The sequence below is a fragment of the Mobula hypostoma genome, chromosome 26 (assembly GCF_963921235.1).
Source record: "Mobula hypostoma chromosome 26, sMobHyp1.1, whole genome shotgun sequence".
Classification (NCBI taxonomy): Eukaryota; Metazoa; Chordata; class Chondrichthyes; order Myliobatiformes; family Myliobatidae; genus Mobula; species Mobula hypostoma.
Window position 1 is genome coordinate 2,827,574 of NC_086122.1, and position 25,485 is coordinate 2,853,058.

The 25,485-nt window shown below is 41.9% G+C and overlaps 1 protein-coding gene across 7 annotated transcripts in view; it reads left to right on the forward strand.

The window, feature by feature from the left end:
- LOC134338213 (adhesion G protein-coupled receptor B2-like) overlaps positions 1–25,485 on the forward strand; it is a 1,212,788-nt gene that overhangs the window by 696,966 nt on the left and 490,337 nt on the right. For all 7 annotated transcript variants that reach the window (XM_063033890.1, XM_063033884.1, XM_063033886.1 and 4 more), the window contains one exon: positions 19,528–19,630. In XM_063033890.1, coding sequence (XP_062889960.1) covers positions 19,528–19,630 — 103 coding nt within the window. The remainder of the gene's footprint in view (positions 1–19,527; positions 19,631–25,485) is intronic.

Consider the following 25,485-nt stretch of genomic DNA (forward strand, 5'->3'; position numbering starts at 1 on the left):
ACTATTGGGGACAGTTTAAACTAGGATTGCTGAGGGGTGGGAACCAAACTGAAGAGACAAAGGAAAAGGCGGTTGACTCACAAATAGAGAAAGCTTGTAAACAGTGCTGGAGGGAGGATAGGCAGGTGATCGAGAAGGGACGCGCTCAGACCGATAGTTTGACATGTGCTTATTTTAATCCAAGGAGTATTATGAACAAAGCGGATGAGCTTAGAGCGTAGATCAGTACTTGGAGCTATGATGTTGTGGCCATTACAGAGACTTGGATGGCTCAGGGGCTGTAATGGTTACTTCGAGTGCCAGGCTTTAGATGTTTCAGAAAGGACAGGGAGGGAGGCAAAAGAGGTGGGGGTGTGGCACTGTTGATCAGAGATAGTGTCATGGCCGTAGAAAAGTAGGAAGACATGGAGGGATTGTCTACAGAGTCTCTGTGGGTGGAAGTTAGGAACAGGAAGGGGTGAATAACTCTATTGGGTGTTTTTCAAAGACCACCCAATAGTAACCGGGACATCGAGGAGCAGATAAGGAGACAGATTCTGGAAAGGTGTATTAATAGCAGGGTTGGTGTGGTGAGAGATTTTAATTCCCAAATATTGATTGGCACGACCTTAGAGCGAGGGGTTGAGATGGGGTGGAGTTTGTTAGGTGTGTTCAGGAAGGTTTCTTGACACAGTATGTAGATAAGCCTACAAGAGGAGAGGCTGTACTTGATCTGGTATTGGGGAATGAATCTGGTCAGGTGTCAGATCTTTCAGTGGGAGAGCATTTTTGAGATAGTGATCACAACTCTATATCCTTTACCATAGCATTGCAGAGGGATAGGAAAAAACAAGTTAGGAAAGTGTTTAATTGGAGTAAGGGGAAATATGAAGCTATCAGGCAGGAACTTGGAAGCATAAATTGGAAACAGTTGTTCTCAGGGAAATGTATGGAAGAAATGTGGCAAATGTTCAGGGGATATTTGCATGGAGTTCTGCATAGGTACGTTCCAATGAGACAGGGAAAGGAAGGAAGGGTACAGGAACCGTGGTGTACAAAGACTGTTGTAAATCTAGTCAAGAAGAAAAGAAGAGCTTATGAAAGGTTCAAAAAGCTAGGTAATGATACAGAGCTAGAAGATTATAAGGCTAGCAGGAAGGAGCTCAAGAAAGAAATTACGAGAGCCAGAAGGGGTCATGAGAAGGCCTTGGCGGGCAAGATTAAGGAAAACCCCAAAGCATTCTACAAGTATATGAAGAGCAAGAGCATAAGACATGAGAGAATAGGACCAATCAAGTGTGACAGTGGAAAAGTGGGTATGGAACCGGAGGAGATAGCAGAGGTACTTAATGAGTACTTTGCTTCAGTATTCACTACAGGAAAGGATCTTGGCGATCGTAGGGATGACTTACAGTGGACTGAAAAGCTTAATCATGTAGATATTAAGAAAGAGGATGTGCTGGAATTTTTGGAAAGCATCAAGTTGGATAGGTCACCGGGACCAGACGAGATGTACCCCAGGCTTCTGTGGGAGGCGAGGGAGGAAATTGCTGACATCTGGCAATGATCTTTGCATCATCAATGTGGATAGGAGAGGTCCTGGAGGATTGGAGGGTTGCAGATGTTGTTCCATTATTCAAGAAAGGGAGTAGAGTCAGCCCAGGAAATTATAGACCAGTGAGTCTTACTTCAGTAAACACAAAATAATCTGCAGATGCTGTTGTCAAAGGAACACTCACAATGCGCTGGAGGAACTCAGCAGGTCAGTCAGCATCAGTTGAAAAGATCAGTCGATGTTTCGGGCCGAAACCCTTCGTCAGGACTGAAGGAAGACTGAAGTCCATACATGGCCTCCTCTACTACCATGATGAGGTTAAACTCAGATTGGAGGAGCAACACCTCATGTACCATCTAGGTAGTCTCCAGCCCCTTGGTATGAACATAGAATTCTCCAACTTCCGGTAATTCCCTCCCCCTCCCTTCCTGTATCCCTATTTCACATCACCTCCCTCATAGTTCCACCTCCTTCTACTACTGCCCATTGTTCTCCTGCCAATCACCTCCCTGCTTCCCCCCCCCCACCTCTTTGTCTTTCAAATTACTGTTTTTTTCTTTTTTTTTCTTTTTTTTTAATTTTATTTTTATTTGGATAAGGAATTCACAATTATCATGTACTTTTTTCACACATATAACCTTTTCCATTTTTTTATATGTATAAAACTACAATTATTTATACATTCTTAAGTACACATTGAGATGATATAAAAGCAGAATAAACATTTAAATAGATAATTATGTACTGTGGTAAATCTAACCTATTAGGCTAAGTAATGAAATTAGTTGTTAAGAAAAATGGTAATAATAGTTTCCATACAACCCTTCTGGACCATTTCCACTGGTCCAAAATGTTGCATACAAGCCTATATACCAACCCTTGTAGGTGTTTATATCCCCAATTTGTTCGTGCGTGTTCCTGCCCGCAGACATAATTATCCAATCCCTATGTACTTATTTACTTAATTTTTTCTTTTTTTTCATCCCTTTCCCAAATCTTTCCCTTTACTTGTGTTAATTCTCTATTTTCCAAAAAAAAACAACAAACATTTAGACTAGGGGTGCTTACGTTAGCAATATTACTGTGTTGATGAGAAGAGCAATATAAATCATTAGGAGAGTCATCTAAAGTCTGCTCGCATTGGGGTTATATATTCAATCCATTTATTCCAGATTTGATAAAATGTTTCTTTTTGAGTTCTCAGGGGGTAAGTCAACTTTTCCATTTTAAGTATTTCCAAGATAATTTCGTACCAATCTTCTAATGTAGGTGGTATTGGATTTAGCCATTTTCTAGTGATTGATTTCTTACTTGCCGCTAAGAGGGCCTGCAGCAACTTTATATCTTCCTTCTGTTCAAGGAACAATACATGCCCCAAATAGAGCGTCTCAAAGTTCAGAGGTATCTGGGACCTAAGTACCTTAACTAATGTTCTATGAATACCTTCCCAAAATAGACTTAATTTAGGGCAATCCCAGAAAATATGAAAATGATTTGCCTCCTTGGAGCCGCACCTTCTCCAACACATCACATTTGTATCTTTATATTTTTCCTGATATGGGGTCTTGAAGTATCTTATAATGTTTTTCCAACAATGTTCTCTCCAAGTCAAAGAATTAGTCGAGGACCATTGAAAGCTGCAGATTTTCCCCCAAGCCTCCTCTGAAAGTACCAACCCCGCTTCTTTCTCCCACTTCTCTTTAATATACAATGTGTTTACATTTTTAGCATGAGAGAGTGCAGTATATAGGCGAGAAACTAATTTACTAGGTATTGAACCGCAAGCCGAATTCAGAATCTTGAAAAATTCTAATTCTACTGTTGATAGGTCTGTATATCTACAACTCTGGTTAACATAGTTTCGTATTTGAAGGTACCTAAAAAAGTCATTATGTTCTAGGCCATGTTTGTCCTGCAGGATTTGGAAACTTTGTAATACTCTTTTATCTATAAATGAGAGGTAGGTTGTAAGACCTTTCTTTATCCATAGCTCAAATCTTTTATCTCCTCTGTTGGGAAGGAATTCGGTATCATATGCACACCATCTAAAGAGTTTTAGCATGTTATTAATTCCACATGAATTAACCACCTTCTGCCATACTTTTAATGTAAGATTTATCCAAGCATTATTAAATTTTTCCAACTGGGCCATCAATCCTTTGTCAGCTATTGAGGCCTGAAGAGGAAAACTGTCAACTAATCCAAATTCTATTTCCTTCCATCTAGCCTTATATTCCCTATTACACCAATATTACAGAGGGGTTATCTGTGAGGAAATTACTGTTTTTTTCAACTACCAGCATTCTTCAAACCCTCCCCAAAGTTTTTCCTTCAGTCCTGATGAAGGGTTTCGTCCCAAAATGTCGACTAATCTTTTCACTGACTGACCTGCTGAGTTCCTCCAGTGCATTATGAGTCTTACTTCAGTGGTTGGTATGTTGATAGAAAAGATCCTGAGAGGCAGGATTTATGAACATTGGAGAGGCATAATATGATTAGGAATAGTCAACATGGCTTTGTGAAAGGTACGTCATGCTTTACGAGCTAGATTGAATTTTTTGAGGGTGCGTCTAAACACATTGATGACGGTAGAGCAGTAGATGTAATTTATATGGATTTCATCAAGGCATTTGAGAAGGTACGCCATGCAAGGCTTATTGAGAAAGTAAGGAGGCATGGGATTCAAGGGGAAATTGCTTTGTGGATCCTAAACTGGCTTGCCCACAGAAGGCAAAGAATGGTTGTAGACAGGTCATATTCTGCATGGACATCAGCGACTCAGGAATCTGTTCTGCGACCCCTACTCTTCCTGATTTTAATAAATGACCTGGATGAAGAAGTGGAGGGATGGGTTAGTAAATTTGCTGATGACACTAAGGTTGGAGGTGTTGTCGTTAGGGTGGAGGGCTGTCAAAGGTTACAGTGGGACAATGATAGGATGCAAAAATGGGCTGAGAAGTAGCAGATGGAGTTCAACCCAGATAAGTGTGAGGTGGTTCATTTCGGTAGGTCAAATATGATGACAGAGCATAGTATTAATGCTAAGACTCTTGGCAGTGTGGAGGATCAAAGGGATCTTAGGGCCAAGTCCATAGGACACTCAAGGCTGCTGCGCAGGTTGACTCTGTAGTTGAGAAAGCATATGGTGCATTGGCCTTCATCTATCGTGGAATTGAGTTTAGGAGCCGAGAGGTAATGTTGCAGCTATATAGGATCCTGGTTAGACCCCACTTGGAGTACTGTGCTCAGTTCTGGTCGCCTCACTACAGGAAGGATGTGGAAACCGTAGAAAGGGTGCAGAGGAGATTTACAAGGATGTTGCCTGAATTGGGGAGCATGCCTTATGAAAATATGTTGAGTGAACTCGGCTTTTCTCCTTAGAGCAACGGAGGATGAGAGGTGATCTGATAGAGGTGTATAAGGTGATGAGAGGCATTGATTGTGTGGATAGTCAGAGGCATTCTCCCGGGGCTGAAATGGCTAGCATGAGAGTGCACAGTTTTTAGGTGCTTGAAAATAGGTATCGAGGAGATATCAGGGTAAGTTTTTTACGCAGAGTGGTGCGTGCGTGTAATGGGCTGCCGGCGATGGTGGTGGAGGCGGATACGATAAGGTCTTTAAGAGACTCCTGGACAGGTATGCGGAGCTCAGAAAAGCAGAGGGCTATCGGTAATCCTAGGTAATTTCTCAGGTAAGGACATGTTCGGTGCAGTTTTGTGGGCCTGTATTGTGCTGTAGGTTTTCTTTGTTTCTATGTTTCTCTGTCGAGCTGCATCCAGGGACAGAAAGGGATGGTCAAAATTTCAGGTTGTGACACTGCATCAGGATTGTATCACTGCATTCCTTTGCTGGCACGAATTTGTTTTTTCATCAGTTTGCTTATTTGCTTCATAATTCAGCATTTGCCATCTCTTGTGTCTCCAAGCTTGAATAAAATGGACCATATTTGCTTTCAGTGAGGATCTTAGAGTTCTTAGGATGTTTATGTCTTCTGAACCAATCAGAAAGGAGTTAGGATAAAGTTGGGCATTTAGTGCATCACTTTACAACACCAACGATCACCGATTGAGTTTAGTTCCTGGCACTGCCTGTAAGGGGTTTGTAGGTTCTCCCTGTCAACACAGGCTGATCTGGTTTCTTCTATATTCCTAAAAGACGTGTAGTTGGGGTGAATGAGTTGTGCGCATGCAATATTGGTGCCAGAAGTTTGGTGGCACTTGTCAGCTGCCCAGTACAATCTTTGATGCTTTGATTTGATGCAAACAATGCATTTCACTGTATGTTTCACTGTACATGTGACAAATAGAAGTAATCTTTAAAATATCTCCTTTCCTAGAAAAAAATTCTTTACCTCAATTGGTGTATCAATGGTCAATATTATGGTTTACAGCTACTGAGACATGTAATATTCTCAGTTTTATCATCCTCCGTTGTGCACATGACAATGCTTCATTCCAATCAAATAGATTCACTTGGGATGATTATTGGAAAGTGCTGTAACCAAAATCCATGCAACCCACAGCAATATAATTGCTAATCCTGATACAGAGCACTAATTGTGTGCCTCAGTTTGAGAGCCAGGAAGTGGAACAACAGTGACAATGGGAAATTTAAAATAAAAAGCCAATTAGTGCAGAGCCAAGGAAGTATTTCTGATTGAGTCACTGTGATATGTCTAAGCCAGGCTCTGGTGGAGCAGCCATTGTGAGAGTGGGTCAGTATTTGAGTGGTAAGTAAAGAGGCTTTGGCTTCTGAGGCTTTGATTATTTACATTTTACCTCTTCAGTCTTAGATCAGTCAAAATGTCAGTTATAGCAGAGGCATTTTCTTCCTGCAGTATGTGGGAGATCGGTGATCAGTCACCCTGAGGACTCCACCTATGGACAGTATGTCCAGCTGTTGTTGCTAGCTGACGACGTCATGGAACCAGAATTGGTGCCGGATCAGTTAGGATAACCAAGATATCTATAGATTTGAGTTTCACCAGGTGGTCAGACAGAAAGTAGTTAGGTGACCAGCAGGAATGACCATGGGAGTCAGAATCAGAATTGGGTTTATTATCTCTGACTTACATGACATGAAATTTGTTATCTTGATGTAGCAGCACAGTGCAGGCATATAAATTACTATGATTAACCAAAATAAATAAATGATGAGGTAGTGAAATTCATGGATTTTTTGGAAATCTGGAGGAGAAGAAGCTGTTCCTAAGTCATTGGGATGATTTCAAGCACTTGTACCCCCTCCTCAGTGTTAGTACTGAGAAGAGGATGGTGAAGATCTTGAGTGATGGATACTGCCTTCTTGAGGCATCATCTCCTGAAGGTGTCCTCAGTGGTGGAGAGACGTCTGTGATACAGCTGGCTGAGTCACCTTCTGTGATCCTGTCCAATGGAGCCTGCGTAATAGTCAGTGATGCGACCAGGCTTTGGTAACATACTAAATCTCCTCAAACTCCCGGTTTAGTAGAGTGGCTGGTGTTCTGTTTCATGATTACATGAATGTGTTGGATACAGGATAGATTCCTCAAGATGTTGACTCCTAGCAATTTGAAGCTGCTCCCTCCTTTCCACCGATGACCCCTCAATGAAGATCAGTGTGTGTTTTCCCGACCTCTTCTTCCTGAAGTCTACAATCAATTAAATGTTTTTTCTAACATTAAGGGCAAGGTTGTTGTTTTGACTCACACAGCCAGTCAATCTGTGTCATTCCTGTATGCCTCATCTGAAGTTCTACCAGCAGCAGCTGACAGAGAGTGCTAGAAGCTGCCACCTACACTGCACCCCCTACAATTCACCTACCTACTCAACCGATCGACAGACGATGCAATAGCCACAGCTCTACAGACCATCCTTACACACCTGGAGAAGAGGGATGCTTATGTGCGAATGCTGTTCTTGGACTACAGTTCAGCATTCAACATTATAATTCTCTCCAGGCACAACAAGAAGCTCAGAGACCTTGGCCTTCACCCTGCCTTGTGCAGCTGGATCCTGGACTTCCTGTCAGATCGCCGGCAGATGGAAGAGTGGGCTCCCTCACCTCCACCACTGAGTACAGCCCCAGAGGCACCAAATGGTCTTATACCTTAACCTTTTCATTCCCAAGGTCATTCTCGTGAATCTCCTCAGAACTCCCTCCAATGTCAGCACACCTTTTCTTAAATATGCGGTCCAGAACTGCTGACAGTACTCCAAGTACAATCTGACAAATACTTTATAAAGTCTCACCTTTACATCCTTGCTTGTACAATACATTCTAGTCCTCTCAAAATGAATGCAAAGCATTGCAATTACCTTTCTTACTACTGAATCAACCTGCAAGGTAATCTTTATGGAATCCTGAACTAGGTCTGCCAAGAACCTCTGACCTCCCATTTTTTTGAATTTTCTCCGTTTAGAAAATAGTCTGTGTCTTTATTTCTTCTTCCAAAGTGCATGATCATACACATACCTACACTGGACTTCATCTGCCACTTCTTTTCCCATTCTCCTAATCTATCTAAGTTCTTTTTCAGACTCTTGTTTCCTCAACACTACCTGTTTCTCCAACTATCTTTGTATTATCTGTAAACTTGGCCACAAAGCCCTCAATTCTGTCACCCAGATCATTAATTTATGAAAAGTAATGGACCCTTGACTGACCTCTGTGGAACATCACTGAAGATCACAGTCAACCAGAAAAGCCCCCCTTTATTGCCACTCTTTGCCTCCTGCCAGTCAGCTAATCTTCGATCTTTGCTGGTGTTTTTCCTGTAATACAATGGACTCTTGTCCTTTTCAGCAGTCTCATATCAAAGTCCTTCTCAAAATTCAAGTAAACAACATCCACTGACTCTCCTTCGTCAGTACTAGCCCTTAAGCCTACAACCCTTTAACCTCCCTCGAGATCAATCGAACACTTATCTCCCATGTAACCCTCAATTTTTCTTTCATTCATGTCTCTACCTAAGAGTCTCTTAAATGTTCTTAATGTATCTGCTTCTACCACTAACCCTGGCAATGTGTTCTGTGCACCTATCACTCTCTGCATAAAATACTTACCTTTGACATTCCCCATACTTTCCTCCAAATACCTTAAGATTATGCCCCCTGAGATTAGCCATTTCCATCCTGGGAAATTGTCTCTAGCTGTCCACTCCTGATGGCTCCTGAATATCTCTATCATCAATCATCTCGTACATCTCTATCAAATCACGTTTTTTCCTCTTTGTTCCAGAGAGAAAAGCCCTAGCTCACTCAACCCATCCTCATAAGACACACTCTCTAATCCAGGAAACATCCTGTAGATCTCCTTGGAACCTTCTCTAAAGCCCTCACATCCTTCCTCTAATGAGTTGACTAGAGCTGAAACAAATGTGGTCTAACCAGAGTTTTATAGACCTGTAACCTTATCTCAAAGCTCCTAAATTCACTCCCCTGACTAATGAAGGACAACACACCTTACACCCTCTTAACCACTCTATTAATGTGCTGCAACTTTGAGGGATTTATGGACGGTAACCCCAAAATCCCTTGAACATTGAGAAGAGTCCTCTCATTAACCCTGTACTCTGCCTTCAAGTTCAATCAAAGTGAATTGCTTCACTTTCCCAGATTGATTCCATCTGCCACTTCTCAGCCCAGCTCTACATCCTGTCAATATCCCATTGTAACCAATGAGAATCTTCCACACTATACACAATACAATCAACCTTCATGTGATCTGCAGACTCACTAACCCACCCTTCTACTTCCTCATCCATTTATGAAGATCACAAACAGCAGGAGTCCCAGAACAGATCTCTTCAGAACATCACTGGTCACCAATATCCACGCAGAATATGTTCCATCTATTACCACCCTCTGCCGTCTGTGGACAAGCCACTTCTGAATTCATGTAGTCAGGTTTCCCTGGATTTCATGCATCCTGACTTTCTGAATGGGCCTTCCATGGGGAATCTTGTCAAATGCCTCAAAGTTTGTCCTCTGGTAATGTTAGTTACTTGAAGAATTTCAACTGATTTGTCAGGCAAGATTGCCCCTTAAGAAAACGATACTGACTTCAAGCCCCAGAAATCTCATCCTTAATGATGAACTCCAACATCTTGTCAATCAGGCACTGACTCACTGGACTATAATTTCTTCTCTTTTGCCTTCCTCTCTTCTTAAAGAGTGGAGTGTCATTTGCGATTTTCCAGTTCTCTGGGCCCATTCCAGAATCTAGTGATATTGAAAGATTGCGACTAAATGCCTTTACAATTTCATCAGGTACCTCATTCAGAACACCGGAGTGTAGTCTGTTTGGTCCAGGTGACTTAACTACCTTCAGACATTTGAGCTTACCAAGCACCTAATAACAACCATACCCATCTGCCCCCTGACACTCTCGAATTTCTGGCAGGCTGCTGATGTCTTCCACAGTGAAGACTGATATAAAGTACTTATTCAGTTCATCCATTTCTTTGTCTCCCATTACTACCTCTCTACTATCAGCTTCCAGCATTCTAATATCCACTCTTGCCTCTCATTTACTTGTTATATTTCTGAAAAGGCTTTTGATATCATCTTTTATATTATTGGATAGCTTACATCCATATTTAATCTTTTCTCTCCTTTTTGCATTCTTGTTACCTTCTGTTGGTTTTTAAAAGCTTCACAATAACCTAGCTCCCTGTGAATCTCTTGGGATCCAGCACTAATTTTCCCAATTTTTCTGCTTATTGAAATCCTTCATGACCATTGTAACATTGCCCTTTTTACATGCCTTTTCTATCTCAATTGTAACTTGTATCCCACATCCTGGCTACTGTTCTTAGGCCTGTATATAACTCTCATTAGGGTCTTTTTCCACTTGCAGTTGCTTAGCTCTACCCACAAGCATTCTACATCTTCAGGTTCTTTCTCACTTTTTACTAAAGATGTGATTTCATGGTTTTAACCAGCAAAACAGTATATCCTTTCGATACAATGTGTATCCTTGGATACTAAGCTCCCAGCAGTAATCGTCTTTCAACCGTGACTCTGTGATGCCCACAGATTTATACCTGCCAATCTCAAACCTTATTTGGTATAAGGTGTGCATTCAAATATTCAGTGCTGTATTCACCATCCTTCTTTGCAATGTTCTCCCCATGTAACCAAAATTTAACTTCTTAGCCCTTTCTGATCATTTTGTCTTATTCTCAATTCTGTAACCTCTTCTGCTTCCTCCTTCCCATTTACTTTATCCTCACTTCTCCAAGCTGTTGAACCCATTCCACCACTAAACCCCTATCCACAGCCCTAGTTATGTGATTTATTAGTTCTCTGGACCAAGCTACCCATATCAAAACAGCTCTCACCTTCCCCAATACTTGTGCCAATGTTCCACAAATTCAAACCAACTACTGCTACACCAATCTTTGAGCCATACATTCAACTCTCTGATCTTATTAATCCTGTGCATATTTGTATGTGGCTCAGGTAACAATTCAGAGATTATTACCTCACAGTTCTCCATTATAGTTTACACCCTAGCTGCTCAAATTCCCTCAGAAGAGCTCTTTCCTTGTTTTTCCTGTGTCATTGCAACCCACAAGACTATGAGAACTGGATCTTTCTCCTGCACTCCGAATTCCTCTGATGGTCAGATTAGATGCCTTAATCTGTAAGTATAGGAAAAAGTGAGTGTTGGAAAGGTTAAATTCCATTGAAAGTTGCACAAAAGAAGAGAGATTCCCTCCATCGAACAAATCCTGAAATCGTTTAATACCCAATCTATCCCATTCTTTCCCATTCTTTAAAAGATAAGTCAATTAAAGATGGTTTAAAAAAAAACAATTAGAAATGATGGGGCTTGAGAGGGAGAATCTCAATAAACCAAAATGGTCTCTAAACCGTAACCAAATCCTCAATGTATGTTTAACCACCACATTGTCAATTAGTTTATTTAAAGATAAAGGAAGCGAGGATCCAAGTAAAGCAATAATGCAAAATTTTATAACAGAGTTGACTGCCAGAGAAACCCATGTCAAGCAATTCTCATGGTTAATGTAATATATCCAGAACGTAATATTATGTATATTAACTGCCCAATAATCATATTACTGTGATTTAAATGTAATGTAACTTGTATTATTTACTTGTATTCTTATGAACTTTGTATTTGTATTCATGTAATTTATATAATATCAATAAAAATACTGAAAAAGAAAAAAAAATGATTAGATGCCGAGTCCAGGAAAACAACACAACCATCAGGACTATCAATCCCATGATAGTCAAGAACAGTGTCTATTCCCCTGCTGATAAAATTCTTGCATTTATCTCTTGAAATAATGCAGAACAGGCCCTCCCAGCTTTTTGAGCCATACTGCACAGCAACTCTCAATTTAACACTAGCCTAATCATGGGACAATTTGCAATAAACAAATAACCTTCTAATGGGAGGACTTTGGACTATGGGAGAAAACCAGAGCACCCACAGAATACCTGCGTACACACTCCTTACAGATAAGTGTTGAATTGAACTCAAAGCTCCAATCCCCCAAGCTATAATAGTGTTGCACTAACTACTACACTACTGTGGCACCCATCATTAGAACTTGTCAACAGTCAGCTGGATAACATCCAAAATGTAAGTAAAGATTAAAAAACATGAGACTTAACAGACTGCAGATGATGGAATCTGGAACAACAAACAGTCGGCTGGAGTAACTCAGTGGGTTGAGCAATATCTGTTGGGGGCAAGGAATTGTGAATGTTTTGAATTGAGAGCTTGATAGAGGACAAAGGGTTGAGGAGGAGGATAGCTGGTACTCGAGGAGGGAAGAGTGGAGAGACAATGAGCCAGTAAGTGATATTGGAAGGGTGATGGATGACAGGCATGAGGTGACAGGTGGGCAAGATGAGAGATTGGGGCTGGAGTCGGGAGACAGAGGCAAGTGGCTGACAGATGATGGTAGACAAAGAAACACAAAGGGGATGATGGAATCAGGTAGGGGGACTGGAGGTTAAGGTGGGTTCAGCTGCTGAGAAGTGAAAAGCAGGAACGCAAATACTTCTAATGATGGAATATGGAAAGGAGATGGTGAGAACCACTGGAGAAGAGAGGAAAGGTAGATGGTGAAGAAAATCCAGTGGCTGTAATGTGTAGGTGATAGATGAATGGAACCAGTAGGGAGACGAGGTTGACACTGGGAAAAGGGACCAATAGTAAGAGGACCAGAGGTGGATTGGAAGAAGAGAGAGAGAGAGATGGGGAAAAAAAAGAGGAGCACAATAGACAACAGTTACCTGAGATTGGAAATTTTAATACAGTTAAATTTGCAATGGTGGATCAATAGGGAGAAAGTCAGCAACTTCAAATTCCAGGGCAATAAGATAGCAGATAACCTGTCCTGTGCTTAGCACATAGATGCAATCATGAAGAAGGTCCAAAACCTCTCTATTTTCTTAGAAGCTAAGAAGATTTGACATGCCACCAAATAATCTTACAAAGTTCCACAGATGTACTGTTGAAAGTATTCTGAGTGATTGCTATATGAGCTGGTGCAGCAATTCAAAAGGCTGCAGAGAGTAGTGGACACAGCCTGGTCCAACATGGGTTCAGCCTTCGCCATCATTGACAGCATCTACAGGAGGCATTGCCTCAGGAAGGTTTTGCGTATAATGAGGGATCCCTGCTATACGGGCCATGCCCTCTTTTCATCTTTACCTCAGGCAGCTGTGCAGAACTTTAAAGTCCCATACCACTGTGCTCAGAAACAGCTACCTTCCTACAAACTTGCACACCCCTAATTGTCCTAAAGCAGCAGTACATTAAAGGACCACCTCTTGTACGCATATCAACTTCGCTTCCATTGTGTTTCTTTTTACACTTTCTTCTGTCTTTTTTCTCTTCACTGACATATATAGGAATGTTTAACGTCAAATTATTTTATGTTTAATTGATGTGCTGCATGTCTGTAGTGCTGCTGAAAATAGCAGTAAATTTTTCACTGTACACGTAGCCTACCATAGTTGTGCTGACGACAATAAATCCAACTTGTGTATTCTATTGGAATGCAGACTAACCAAACAAAAACGTACAGAAGACTGAGCAATTCCTTTTGAATGCCAATCAATGCATAGAGAAGTTGCTTGGAAATACAGTGAATATAAAAAGTATTCCTCCCTGTTGGAAGATTTCAGGTCTTATTATCTTACAACACTGAATCACAGTGGACTTAATTCAGTTTTTTTGACACTGATCAACAGAAAAAGACTCTTTCGCGTAAAGTGAAAACAGAGCTCTACAAGGTGATCTAAATTAACTACAAATATAACGCACAAAGTAATTGATTGCATAAGTATTCACCCCTTCAAGTCAGCATTTAGTAGATGCACTTTTGGCAGCAATTACAGCCAAAAGTCTGTGTGCATAGGTCTCTATCAGCTTTGCACATCTGAATATGCAATTCTTCCCAATTATTCTTTACAAAACAACTCAAGCTCTGTCAGATTCCATGGGAATTATGAGTGAACAGTGCTTTTCAAGTCCAGCTACAAATTCTCAATTGAATTGAGGTCTAGATTCTGACTTGGCCACTCTAGGACATGAACTTCGTTGTTTTTAAGCCATTCTTGTGTAACTTTGCTTTATAGAAATGTAGAAACATAGAAAACCTGCAGCACAATACAGGCCCTTCAGCCCACAAAGTTGTGCCGAACGTGTCCCTACTTTAGAAATTACTAGGCTTACCTATAGCCCTCCATTTTTCTAAGCTCCATGTACCTATCCAAAAGTCTCTTAAAAGAACCTATCATATCTGCCTCCACCACCGTTGCCAGCAGCCATTCCATGCACTCACAACTCTCTGAGTAAAAAACTTACCCCTGACATCTCCTCAGTACCTGCTTCCAAACACCTTAAACCTGCATCCTCTTGTGGCAACCATTTCAGCCCTGGGTAAAAGCCTCTGACTATCCACACAATCAATGCCTCTCATCATCTTATACACCTCTATCAGGTCACTTCTCATCCTCCGTCGCTCCAAGGAGAAAAGGCTGAGTTCACTTAACCTATTCTCATAAGGCATGCTCCCCAATCCAGGCAACATCCTTATAAATCTCCTCTGCACCTTTTCTATGGCTTCCACATCCTTCCTGTAGTGAGGCAACCAGAACTGAGCACAGTACTCCAAGTGGGGTCTGACCAGGGTCCTATATAGCTGTAACATTACCTCTTGGCTCCTAAATTTAATTCCACAATTGTTGAAGGCCAATAAACTGTTCTCCTTCATAACCACAGAGTCAACATGCGCAGCTGCTTTGAGCGTCCTATGGACTCAGACCCCAAGATCCCTCTGATCCTCCACACTGCCAAGAGTCTTACCATTAATGCTATACTCTGCCATCATATTTGACCTACCAAAATGAACCACTTCACTCTTATCTGTGTTGAGCTCCATCTGCCACTTCTCAGCTCAGTTTTGCATCCTATCAATGTCCTGCTGTAACCTCTGACAGCCGTTCACACTTTCCACAACACCTCCTACCTTTGTGTCATCAGCAAACTTACTAACCCATCCCTCCACTTCCTCATCCAGGTCATTTATAAAAATCACGAAGAGTAAGGGTCCAGAACAGATCCCTGAGGTACACCACTGGTGACCGACCTCCATGCAGAATACGACCCATCTACAACCACTGTTTGTCTTCTGTGGGCAAGCCAGTTCTGGACCCACAAAGCAATGTCCCCTTGGATCCCATTCCTCCTTACTTTCTCAATAAGCCTTGCATGGGGTAACTTATCAAATGCCTTGCTGAAATCCATATACACTGCATCTACTGCTCTTCCTTCATCAATGTGTTTAGTCATGTCCTCAAAAAATTCAATCAGGCACGACTTGCCCTTGACAAAGCCATGCTGACTATTCCTAATCATATTATACCTCTCCAAATGTTCATAAATCCTACCTCTCAGGATCTTCTCCATCAACTTACCAACCACTGAGGTAAGACTCACTGGTCTATAATTTCCTGGGCTATCTCTGCTCCCTTCCTTGAATAAAGGAACAACAGCCACAACCCTCCAATCCTCTGGAACCTCTCCCGTCCCCATTGATGATGCAATGATCATCGCCAGAAGCTCCACAATCTCCTCCCCCGCTTCTCACAGTAGCCTGGGGTACATCTCATCCAGTCCCAGCAACTTATCCTACTTGATGCTTTCCAAAAGCTCCAGCACATCCTCTTTCTTAATATCTACATGCTCAAGCTTTTCAGTCTGCTGCACCAAGATCCTTTATATATTTTTATATTTGGGGTCATTGTCTTGCAGGAAATCAAATCTTCTCCCAAGTCGCATTTCTCTTCAGACTGCTTCAGTTTTACTCCAGGATTTCCCTGTTTTTTATTATTCATTTTACCCTCTACCCTCACAAGCCTTCTAGGGCCTGCAGCAGTGAAGCATCCCCACAGCATGATGCAGCCACCACCATGCTTCACGGTAGGGATGGCGTGTCTTTGATGATGCGCGGTATTTGGCTTACACTAAAGATAGCGATTAGTTTGTTGGTCAGAAAGCTCAATTTTGGTTTCATCCGACCATGGAACCTTCTTCCAGCTGTCTCCCACATGCCTTCTGGCAAACTAGTCAAGATTTCTGGTGAATTATTTTTCAACAGTTGCTTTCTCTTTGCCACTCTCTCACAAAGCTGTGACTGGTGAAGCACCCAGGCAACAGTTGTTTTATGTGAAGTCTCTCCAATATCAGCCCTTGAAGCTGGTAACTCCTCCAGAGTTGTCATAAGTTGCTTGGTGGCCTCTATCACTCGTCCCCTTCTTGCCCAGTCACTCAGTTTTTCAGGATGGCCAGCCCTAGGCAGATTTACAGCTGTGCCATATTCTTTCCATTTCTTGATAATTGACTTAACTGCACTCCAAGAGATATTCAGTGACTTGGAAATTTTCTTGTATCCATCTCATCACTTGTGGTTTTCAATATCCTTTTGTGGAGTTGCTGGGAGTGTTCTTTTGTCTTCATGGTATAGATTTTGCCAGGATACTAACTCACCAGCAGTTGGACCTTCCAGATACAGATGTATTTTTACCACAATCAGTTGAAACACCTTGACTGCACACAAGTCACCAAAAACAGATCTCCATTTAACCAATTACGTGACTTCTAAAATCAATTGGCTGCATCAGTGATGATTTGCTGTGTTATATTCATGAGGGGGGGAGAGAATATTTATGCAATCAATTATTTTGTGTTTTATATTTGTAATTAATTTAGATCACTTTGTAGAGATCAGTTCTCAGTTTGACACAAAAAAGTCTTTTTCTGTTGATCAGTGTCAAAAAAGCCAAATTGAATCCATTGTAATTCAATCTTGTAAAACAATAAAACATGGAAACTTCCAAGGGGGTGAATCCTTTTTTTAGGAATATTCTTTAAGCATATGTTCCTGATTTAGCACATTTGAATCCTAGATTCTCAGGCAAGACTCAGTGCAAGGTATTCATCAGCCTTCAAGTCAGCATCTCTTACTGAATAAACTATTTCTTACCTTCTCAGTAAAGATACAGTATGTAACTCTTAAGTATCAGCCGCTTTCTGTACAAAAAATATTGCCACCAAATACATTTCAAAATTTCTTCTCTTTCCCTCCTGTTTTTCATACTTCCAGTACAGGAAAAAGTTATTGACCATCTACCCTATTGATGCCTTTAATATATCTCCATAAGGATCTCATACTTTCCCGGCGTGTATGAAGAATAAACTTTTCTCGGGCTTCCAGCTGGGTACAGGTATTGATTTTAACTCAGGATGAGGCTTTTCATTCCAGGACAAGGAAGATGTCCTCCTTTTTTAAAGAAAGGGACTTCCCTTCCTCCACTATCAACTCTGCTCTCAAACGCATCTCCCCCATTTCACGCACATCTGCTCTCACTCCATCCTCCCGCCACCCCACTAGGAATAGGGTTCCCCTGGTTCTCACCTACCACCCCACCAGCCTCCGGGTCCAACATATTATTCTCCATAACTTCCGCCACCTCCAACAGGATCCCACCACTAAGCACGTCTTTCCCTCCCCCACCTCTCTGCATTCCGCAGGGATTGCTCCCTACGCGACTCCCTTGTCCATTCATCCCCCCCATCCCTGCCCACTGATCTCCCTCCTGGCACTTATCCGTGTAAGCGGAACAAGTGCTACACATGCCCTTACACTTCCTCCCTTACCACCATTCAGGGCCCCAGACAGTCCTTCCAGGTGAGGCGACACTTCACCTGTGAATCGGCTGGGGTGATATATTGCGTCCGGTGCTCCCGATGTGGCCTTCTATATATTGGCAAGACCCGACGCAGATTGGGAGATTGTTTCGCTGAACACCTACACTCTGTCCACCAGAGAAAGCAGGATCTCCCAGTGGCCACACATTTTAATTCCACATCCCATTCCCATTCTGACATGTCTATCCACAGCCTCCTCTACTGTAAAGATGAAGCCACACTCAGGTTGGAGGAACAACACCTTATATTCCGTCTGGGTAGCCTCCAATCTGATGGCATGAACATTGACTTCTCTAACTTCCGCTAATGCCCCACCTCCCCCTCGTACCCCATCCATTATTTATTTTTATACACACATTCTTTCTCTCACTCCCCTTTTTCTCCCTCTGACTATACCCTTTGCCCATCCTCTGGGTTCCCCCCCCCCCCGCCGTCTTTCTCCCTGGGCCTCCTGTCCCATGATCCTCTCATATCCCCTTTGCCGATCACCTGTCCAGCTCTTGGCTCCATCCCTCCCCCTCCTGACTTCTATCATTTTGGATCTCCCCCTCCCCCTCCCACTTTCAAATCTCTTACTAACTCTTCCTTCAGTTAGTCCTGACGAAGGGTCTTGGCCTGTAACGTCGACTGTACCTCTTCCTAGAGATGCTGCCTGGCCTGCTGCGTTCACCAGCGACTTTGATGTGTGTTGCTTGAATTTCCAGCATCTGCAGAATTCCTGTTGTATTGATTTTAATGATGTTTTGATGACAAACTCTGCCATCTTCATCAGGGATGATTCCTGGGCATGTCTAGTCTAGTGGTATATATACTCCCGTCACCCATCTCTGCTGATTGGTGGACCTCATTCAATCAGGTTTCCGCTGTCCCACCTTGTTTACAATCAAATTCCAGTTCTTACTTGGAGCAAAACCTTCAATGTTGTTAAAATTCTTTTCCTCTAGTTTTATTTCAATGGCTTCCTTTATCAGGAGGTTCCAAAAGCCATTGGAGTGGCACAGTAGTTGTGTCATCAAAATCAATCTTATGGCCATTGCAAATGTAATGTTCTGTACCGCCAATTTCTCTGGGTAACCCAAATGGATACACCTCCTGTGCTCCTTGATGCAGGTTTCCACCGTGCATCCCGTCTGGCTGATATACGCTGCTCTGCATTCACTAGAGGAAAAGATGCCCAGGCATCATTCCTGATGAAGATGACAGAGTTTGTCATCAAAACGTCAGTTAAAATTGATACCCATACCAGGCTAGAAGCCCGAGAAGAGTTTATTCTTACCTCCATAGATTACCCATCAGCCTTCTTCACTCTAGAGAAAGCAAGCCTTGGTCATCCAGTCCCTCCCCACAACTAAACTCCTCACAATCAGCGAGTATCCAGTTGAATCGCACCTGCTCTCACTACACCTCAGCCACTTCCTTCCTATAGTATAGCAATCGGAGCTGCACAAAGTACTCCCTGTGCAGACCATCTGTATTTGGTAAGGTTGCAACATAGTTACCCAATATATTATCGTTTAATATGAGTATTTTTATGTTGAGGTTCAGTATTTTATTCTTCAATAAAATAAATTTCAATTGAGTTGGGAGCTTAAATTAAATTATCACATTTTGCTAACAAGCAGTTTGCTGGTGTTTTTTCATATCTGTAACACAATCTTTATATTGGTACAGCTTTAAGCATTATTTTGATCGTATATGAACACTTTATTTGTCAATTTTAAAAATTAATTTACATATTAATTATCTTCTTCCAGAAAATCAATGGCAATAAATTCCAAAATACTAGCTGTAACAGTCAGACCACAGCCCAAGGCTTCAGAACCGATTATTGTAGTAGAGCTGTCTCATCTTATTAACGTAAGTAATTCTATTCCCACTTTCAAATGTATTTGTGTATGTATCATTTCAACCCTGCAGATATAGATTTAAAATAATTTTTGGAAACTGCAACCCATATTAAACTTATTTTAATTAAAGTGCAAATCAAAAACTGACAATATTAAAATGTAAAAACAAAATGTTGCATATCAAAGGATGAATCTCAAACATAGGAAAAGAGGAAATAATGAATGAATCCAGAGGTTTATTACATGATCTCTTCACTTTTACGTATTATGAGTCTAAGAGAACAGCTCCTTTCGACCTTCAGTGGCTTGGGAAATATTACTGAGCATCCTTACTGTAATGCATTTTGTTAATAGTGTACACTGCAGTCACAGGGAATTAGTGGAAGGAGGAAGTGATTAAGCTGATAGAGGACATGCTGACCAAGGAAGCTGCATTTTCCCGTGTGATGCTGAGCTCCTGAATACACTGCAATTGTTAGGCAAGCAGCAATTATTCTATCAAACTCTCAATCTGTTTTCTAGATATTGGGAAGGCTTTGCAGAGACAAGAAGTGAATTATTAACGGTAGAATATCCAGATTCTGAGGATAATCTGCTCTTAAACTGAACATAATTATGGAACACATTTTGTAAACTTTCTGATCAATGGTCATCTACCTGCATGATGGGAACAGTTTCAGTGATGGGAGTGCCGTAGAAAATAAAAGATAGGTGTTTGGACTCCATAAAGCATGAATGTTACTTAATATTTATCTGCCCAAGCATGAATGTTATTCAAATTGTAATGTTTGTGTGTATAACCTGGAGTACTGTGTGCAGTTCTGGTCTCCATACTTGAGGAAAGATATACTGGCTTTGCAGGCAGTGCAGAGGAGGTTCACCAGGTTGATTCCAGGAATGAAGGGGTTAACCTATGAGGAGAGATTGAGTAGCCTGGGACTATACTGTCTGGAATTGAGAAGAATGAGAGGGGATCTTATAGAGACATAGAAAATTTTGAAAGGGATAGATAAGATAGAAGTAGGAAACTTGTTTCCATTGGTAGGTGAGACTAGAACTAGGGGACATTGCCTCAAGATTCAGGAGAGAAGATTTAGGACAGAGATGAGGAGAAACAGTTTTTCCCAGGGCGTGGTGAATCTGTGGAATTCTCTGCCCAGGGAAGCAGTTGAGGCTTCTTCACTAAATATATTTAAGATACAGTTAGATAGGTTTTTACATAGTAAGGGAATTAAGGGTTATGGGGGAAAGGCAGGTAGATGGAGCTAAGTTTACAGACAGATCAGCCATGATCTTATTGAACGGCGGGGCAGGCTCAATGGGCCAGATGGCCTACTCCTGCTCCTATTTCTTATGTTCTTATGTTATGTTCATTATCTAAGAATCTGCAAATACAACTGAGTACTACGTAATCAATAGTGAATATTCCAATCCAAATGTGTTCTTGAAGGTGAGAAGGCCTACAACCCTGCTTGAGGAACTCCTGGTATTAATAGCCCCAGTAGCACAGTTGTCCTTTGTGCTATGCACAATACAGTAAAATCCCTATAGCTCGGTATCCAGCCATTTGAGATGAATTGACAAGAAAACTGTGATAGGATGGACCTGAAAATATGTGAAAAAGTGAATCCATGGATAATTGTAAAATCCAGTGATTGTAAAAGGAAACCTAAGGTTACTGTCCTTTATCTGAATGCACATAACACGTGTAAGAAGATCGATGAATTGAGAACATGAGTAGCAACATATGAGTAGAATCTGGTAGCTGTTAGGGAGACTAGGTCTGGGTACTCAACATAGACCAAAAAAGGGAAAGGAGGTGGGGTAGGGTTGTTAATCAAGCAAGGTATCGGAGCAGTGCTGAGTCCTGATATAGATGCAGTAGATGATGTGGAATTATTGTGGTAGAAATCATGAAGAATAGTGGAAAGACACAGGTGCGCATAGACACTAGACACTAGAATGCTACAGCACAGTACAGGCCCTTCAGCCCTCAATGTTGTGCCGACCCATATATTCCTTAAACAAAAAGTACTAAACCCACACTACACTGTAACCCTCTATCTTTCTTTCATCCATGTGCCTGTCCAAGAGGCTCTTAAATACCCCTAATGTTTTTGCCTCCTCCACCATCTCTGGCAAGTCATTCCAGGCACCCACCACCCTCTGTGTAAAAAACTTACCCCTGATGTCTCCCCTAAACTTCCCTCCCTTAACTTTGTACGTATGCCCTCTGATGTTTGCTATTCGTGCCCTGGGAAACAGGTGCTGGCTATCCACCCTATCTATGCCTCTCATAATCTTGTAGACCTCTATCAAGTCCCCGCTTATCCTTCTACGCTCCAAAGAGAAAAGTCCCAGCTCTGCTAACCTTGCCTCGTAAGACTTGTTTTCCAATCCAGGCAACATCCTGGTAAATCTCCTTTGCACCCTCTCCATAGCTTCCATATCCTTCCTATGATGAGGTGTCCTGAAATGAACACAATATTCTTAAGTGTCATCTCACCAGAGATTTGTAGAGTTGCAACATTACCTCTCTACTCTTGAACTCAATCCCTCTGTTAATGAAGCCTAGCATCCCATAGGCCTTCTTAACTATCCTATCAACCTGTGCAGCGACCTTGAGGGATGAATTGACATCTACTCTGACCTGAAGGGTATGAAAATGTAACTGATGCAAGTTTGCCAATGACACAAACATTGTTAGAAGACATGCTGATAATGTTATGATCTTGCAATGGAAAATAGACTGAGTGACTGGGCAAAGTTTTGGCAAATATGATTAACTGTTGGTAATAGTATGGACATAAACCTTGTGGGAGGAAACAAAAGGCAGGTCATTATCTAAATGAAGGGAAACTGTAAATGAGTGGTTAAAATGAACCTAGGTGTCCTAGTACATGAATCACAAATTGCCTGTGGGCAGGTGCAGTAAACAGTGAAAAGGGCAAATTGTATATTGGTCTTTATGTGAAGAGATTGCAGTTTAAAAATACAGATGTTTTGCTGCAATTGTACTGGGTGTTGGTGAAACCACAGTTAAGACCACTGTGGACTGTTTATATACTCTACTTGAGGATGAGATTCACCAGGCTGATTTCTGGGATGACAATTACCAAGAAAGGCAAAATAGATCTGAAGTCTTTAAATTTAAGAAGAATGAGGAATGACACAGCTGTAGTTGAGATGTTGTCACTTTGTAGAAATCTGTTTTCACTTTTGACACTGTCAGGACGCTGAAGCAGACCAAGTACTGTGCGCACTATGATATTTACTAAGTAGCAAATCCAGAGGGGCTGCAGGGTTGGCATCAAATTTCAGGCAGAGATCAAAACATCCAGAGAAATCCAAAACCCAGGAATCAGGAAACAGGCAGAGTCAATATTCAGATGGACAGAGTTCAGATACGAATGCTGGAAAGGCTCAGGAAAACTCACTGGCACAATCTGACAACAAACAGGTGAAAACACAGGACTGAAATACACTGAACAATAGACAGAGGCAGATGATAGGTGGAGCACAATGAGACACAGGTGGCAACAATACAGATAATAATGAGAAACAGATGAGAGGCAGAGTACTCAGTAATACAGGGGCCGGAGTAGAGCAGGAATGACTGGCGGGGTATCCTTGCTCCCGTAAAGCGTTGAACAGGCTGAGTGGAGATCTATCCAGAAGATTGACTGTATACACCAGTTTTCACGCATCATGTGTATAAGATGATGAGAGGCATTGATCGTGTGGGTAGTCAGAGGCTTTTTCCCAGGGCTGAAATGGTTGCCACAAGAGGGCACAGTTTTAAGGTGCTCGGAAGTAGGTACAGAGGAGAGATCAGGGGTAAGTTTTCTATGCAGAGAGTGGTGAGTGCATGGAATGGGCTGCCGGCGACGGTGGTGGAGGTGGATATGACAGGGTTTTTTAAGAGACTCCTGGATAGATACATGAAGCTTAGAAAAATAGGGGGCTATGGGTAATTTCTAAGGTAAGGACATGTTCGGCACAACGTTGTGGGCTGAAGGGCCTGTATTGTGCTGCAGATTTTCTGTGTTCTATGTTCCAACACAACCAGGATGTGCTTGGAATGTTAGCTCGCATTGGGTAATAAAATTCCTGCAACCCTCGGTATCACCAGAATACTTGGTTCCTGTACAGTCATTGGTGTCTGTGCGGGTACGAAGGCGGGAGTCAGTTCAGGTCTGGGCGTGGGAGTGGGACCATTAGTAACAGAGATTGTCGGGGCAGCAGAAAAGGAGGACCTGTGCAATGCTGGGAGTAGGACTGAGGTGGCCAGAGGCTGCTGAATGCATTGGCAAGAGCATTAATGGCTGTCAGCTGATGCTGGCTGTCCACAGTAAGTTTGTGGACAGCGGCCATGAGAGCGGAATTCGCAGTCTGATTGTCTGCGGTGAGCTGTTCAACCATTACGGCTAGGGATGATACCTGTTCCTCCAATGAGACTGGGCTTGTCAACACGAGACTATCTGCCTCATTGCCTCCGTAACTTCACTGACAACAGATTCCATTGCGGGGAGTTTGTCTCCAACCTGACCAAAGAATCTCAGGGCCAAGGTCAGTTGTTCTCTCTCTGCTGGGTCCATCTTTGTGTGGGTCGAGACTTGCTGTCACCAGGTTCAGATATGTTCCAAGTATGGATTGTGAGACACTGAAGTGGGTCGATCTTTCACAGATTTTGATGTGAACAGTGTTAAAGGGAAAATAAAATAATAAACGCTAGTCCAAACAGGGCCATTAACTAAAACTCTCAAATGGAAAACAAAGCCGACACTGCAGCTGAAAGGAATAACTAAATATATAACAAATACCACTCGTCTTCTGAGTCAGTTGACTCGACAGTCCAATTTCTCGGGCAAGGCCGAATGTAAACAGGCAGCAAAGTGTTGCTGTGTTGTGTCCGTCTCAACAAGCACAACAACGGAATGAATGGGGTTAAATACTATCACAATGAAATAATAATTAGCTGACACATGCATTTTCACAAGCACAATTGCCGTATCTGCTGCGCTGCCGAATCCATAATTGTGACACAATGGTATTACAGGAAAGATAAAGCAGTGGCTAATTGGCAGGAAGAAAAGAGTAGGAATGAAAGGAGCATTTTTCTAGTTGGCTGCTGGTGACTCGTGGTGTTCCAGTGGCGTTGGTGTTGCCACTGCTTCTTTTTACGTTACATGTCAATGACTTGGATGATGGAATTGATGGATTTGTTGCAAAGTTTGCAGATGATAAGTGGAGGGACAAGTAGCTTTGAGGAAGCAAAGGCTACCGAAGGACTTTGACACATTAGGAGAACAGGCAAAGAAGTGCTAGATGGAATACAGTGTTGGCAAATACAAGGTCATGTACTTTGGTAGAAGGAATTAAAGAGTAGATTATTTTCTAAATGAAGAGAAAATTCAAAAATATGAGGCACAAAAGTTTTGGGAGTCCTTGTGCATGATTCCCTAAAGGTTAATTTGCAGGTTGAATCGGTGTTGAGGAAGGAAAATGCAATTTTAGTGTCCATTTCAGGTGGACAAGTATACAGAAGCAAGGATGTAATGTTCTTTATAAAGCATTGATGAGCAATTGGAGTACTGTGAGCAGCTTTGCACCCCTTATCTTAGAAAGGATGTGCTGACACTGGAGAGGGTTCAAAGGAGGTTCATGAAAATGATTCCAGGATTGAATGGCTTGTCATATGAAGAGCATTTGATGGCTCTGGGTCTGTATTCACCAGAATTCAAAGAAACTTCTCGAATGTTGAAAGGTCTTGATGGAGTGAATGTGGAGAGGATGTTTCCTATGGTGGGGGGTGGGGGGGCGGTCTAAGACAGCCTCAGAATAGAGGAGCGTCCTTTTAGAATG